Source organism: Clarias gariepinus, chromosome 1, assembly GCF_024256425.1.
Source record: "Clarias gariepinus isolate MV-2021 ecotype Netherlands chromosome 1, CGAR_prim_01v2, whole genome shotgun sequence".
Classification (NCBI taxonomy): domain Eukaryota; kingdom Metazoa; phylum Chordata; class Actinopteri; order Siluriformes; family Clariidae; genus Clarias; species Clarias gariepinus.
In genome coordinates this window covers 51,629,380-51,632,500 of record NC_071100.1, presented here as the reverse complement: position 1 = coordinate 51,632,500, position 3,121 = coordinate 51,629,380, and the positions used below count along the sequence as shown (strand labels likewise).

Sequence of the window (3,121 nt, the reverse complement as noted above, 5' to 3'; positions counted from 1 at the left end):
AATTTGTTTAGTGGGCGTGGCCAGTGATCAGCTGATCAGTCTCAGATATAAACCATTCTGTACACACTGTTATAGAGTTACATCATCACACATCACACACGCGTTATAATCATCTGATCTGCCTTTTACTACAAACTCTGTGAGAGGATTCGTCTCTCTCACACACTTGTCTCTCTCACACACACACCCGTCTCTCACACTCACACTCCCAGTGTTTCTGAGGCAGTAAATCCTCACTGTCTCTATAATCCTAAACACTACATTTAATTACTCGTAAGTTTTTTAAAGGTTTTAAATTGTAATAAAATCGGAGAGAAAGTAACTGATACTTCTGGAACCACTGTCTGATCAGATACACTCGGCTCTCATCTCTGATTCAGTCGTTTTTAAGTGGACTTGGGCGTGGTTCACACTGATCAAAGTGAGCAGGTATGAGCGGTGTGTTTATTCTGCTGTGTGTTTTGTAGCCAGAGAACATCATGCTGCTGGATAAAAACGTTCCCAGTCCCAGGATCAAACTGATCGACTTCGGCATCGCGCATCAGATTAAAGAAGGAAACGAGTTTAAGAACATCTTCGGGACGCCGGAGTTTGTCGGTACGACATTCGGTTTACATGTTTCTGTGTTTATTCAGTATAGTGTGTGTATGTGTGAGTGTGTGTAAGTGATGGTTTCTTTGTTGTTGTTGTGATAAACAGCTCCAGAGATCGTGAACTACGAGCCGCTCGGCCTGGAGGCAGACATGTGGTCAGTCTCTCACGTCCTGTTCCATTAACTCCTGGAGATAATACCTACACTTTGGATTTCACTAACAGCCGTGTGTGTGTGTGTGTGTGTGTGTGTGTGTGTGTGTGTGTTTGTGTGTTTCCCTGCAGGAGCATCGGTGTCATCACCTATATTTTGTAAGTCGCATTACTGTTTCTGCATGTACACTTCTAACGTTAGAAAACTGTCAAAGAGCATGCATGTGTGTGTGTGTGTGTGTGTGTGCGCGACTGAAAACTTTACACACAGCAAGTTCAACACTTCACTGTTCTGTAGAGGACTGTACACGTGTGTGTGTGTGTGTGTGTGTGTGTGTGTGTGTGTGTGTGTAGGTTAAGTGGAGCTTCTCCTTTTCTCGGTGAGACCAAACAAGAAACTCTGACCAACATCTCAGCTGTGAATTATGACTTTGATGAGGAATATTTCAGCAACACCAGTGAACTCGCTAAAGACTTCATACGCAGACTCCTGGTTAAAGATCCAAAGTGAGTCTCACACACACACACACACACACACACACACACACACACACACACACACACACACAAGATTATAGTGTTCAGATTAGCGTGATGGTGATGTTTGTCTTTCAGGAAGAGGATGACGATTCAGGACAGTCTGGAACATCCATGGATCAAGGTGTGTAGTCCTGTCTCTCTGTCTTTGTGTGTCTCTCTCTGTCACTTTCTCTCACTGTCTCACTCGTTGTCTTTCTCTCTGCCTGTCTTTGTCTCTGTCACTGTTTTCTCTCTCACTGTCTCTCATTGTCTGTCTCTATCTCTGTCTCTTTATTTGTCCCTCTCTCTCTGTCTTACTGTCTATCTCTCTGTGTCTCTGTCTCTATCATTGTCTCTCTCTGTCCTCTTGTTTGTGTATAGTATGATGTAATGGACACGTGTTGTGGTATTGCGCCCCCTGCAGGTGATAAAGCGGCGTAACGTGCGTCCGGAGGATAACAGCGGTCGGCGTGGCGAGCGGCGGCGCCTGAAGACGACTCGTCTGAAAGAGTACACCATCAAGTCCCACTCCAGCATGCCCCCCAACAACACCTACATCAACTTCGAGCGTTTCTCCCACGTGCTGGAGGAGATCACCGCCGCCGAGGACTCCCTGCACCAGCTCGAGCGTAACCGCCGCGCCTGCCGCGATGACGTCACCGCCCTGCTGTCCATCTTCGAGGAGAAGGAGAGCTGGTACAAGGAGGAGAACGAGAGCATCGGTGCCGAGCTGACCCGCGTCCGGTCCGAGCTGCAGCGCGCTCAGAGCCAGCGCCGCCACAACCAGGAGGAGGCGCGAGGCACCACGCTCGCCGCTAACGCCCTCAAACGCAAGTTCACGCGCCTGGAGGGGAAGTACGACAAGCTGGCCGAGCAGGTGGCCTCGGAGGTGCGCTGGGTCGAGGAGCTGGTCCGCTCCTTCGCCACCGACAACGGCGAGGCGCACGGCACCAGCCTGGCGTGAGCGGGAACGGCGATCCGAGTCCACTAGCGGGAGATGTGACGCGCCGCGTCCCAAATCGCACCACTGTACAACAAATGTTTCGGGAAAGATAGCGTGCGGTTTCAAACACGCCCAGATCTGGTCCTCGCTGCTGCGTTCTGATTGGCTGAGATGATGTCTGTAGACCTGAGCGTGTCCGATGAGAGTGGACTCGGACCTTTGGCGTGTGTGTGTGCGCGTGCGTGTTTTTAGAGAGAGTTTTAAAAACACGAGATATAACCTCATAACCACAGATTATTTATTTTTGTCCCCTCCCCCCCCTCTCTCTCCCCTCTCTACGTCTCAGCGGATTCTTACGCTTTGTTTTAAAATTAAGCACTTTGTTGACTATGCAATACCTAATTTACATATTTTAAATGTAACCCTGATCCTCTGAACATGGTGTGTATTCCGGTGCTTTGCTGAACGTCACTGTATCCTAAAGTCTACCATAGTCTGTACCCTAACTGTACGTGTAAGAGTTTATTTTCCTACTCGTGGTGTTGCGTCATTCCAGTTCTGCATGACATTCCATACAGCAGCCGAGACGCCGGCGCAAAGTGTGAAAGTTTATTTTTCGACCTGTATAGAGCTTTATCTTCTCTTCTCTTCTGCCTTCTTTACATTCAGCATTAAAAATAAAGCCAGTAAACACCGTTCTGTCCTCGTGTCCCCACTTTACTCCTGTGTGTCCTGTTTGTTATAAATACTTGTCTATAGATGGAGATGATCTACGTTTCTAACAACGTTCCCGACGTGGAGGACGGAGGACAGCTGCACGCTCCATTTACTTCATCCGCAGATAAACATTTAGTTAATGCCACCACTTTTAGTGCTACTGTTGACTCTAAAACTGCAAACTCAAGCTTTGTGTGT

The 3,121-nt window shown here is 48.1% G+C and overlaps 1 protein-coding gene across 1 annotated transcript in view; it reads left to right on the top strand.

Moving 5' to 3' along the window:
* The window catches only part of dapk3 (death-associated protein kinase 3), a 7,632-nt gene extending 4,731 nt beyond the window's left edge, over positions 1–2,901 (top strand). Inside the window, exons 4-9 of the mRNA XM_053498992.1 lie at positions 468–597; positions 700–748; positions 877–903; positions 1,099–1,251; positions 1,360–1,405; positions 1,688–2,901. Coding sequence (XP_053354967.1) covers positions 468–597; positions 700–748; positions 877–903; positions 1,099–1,251; positions 1,360–1,405; positions 1,688–2,227 — 945 coding nt within the window. The 3' untranslated portion in view covers positions 2,228–2,901. The remainder of the gene's footprint in view (positions 1–467; positions 598–699; positions 749–876; positions 904–1,098; positions 1,252–1,359; positions 1,406–1,687) is intronic.
* The last annotated feature ends 220 nt before the right edge of the window (positions 2,902–3,121 follow it).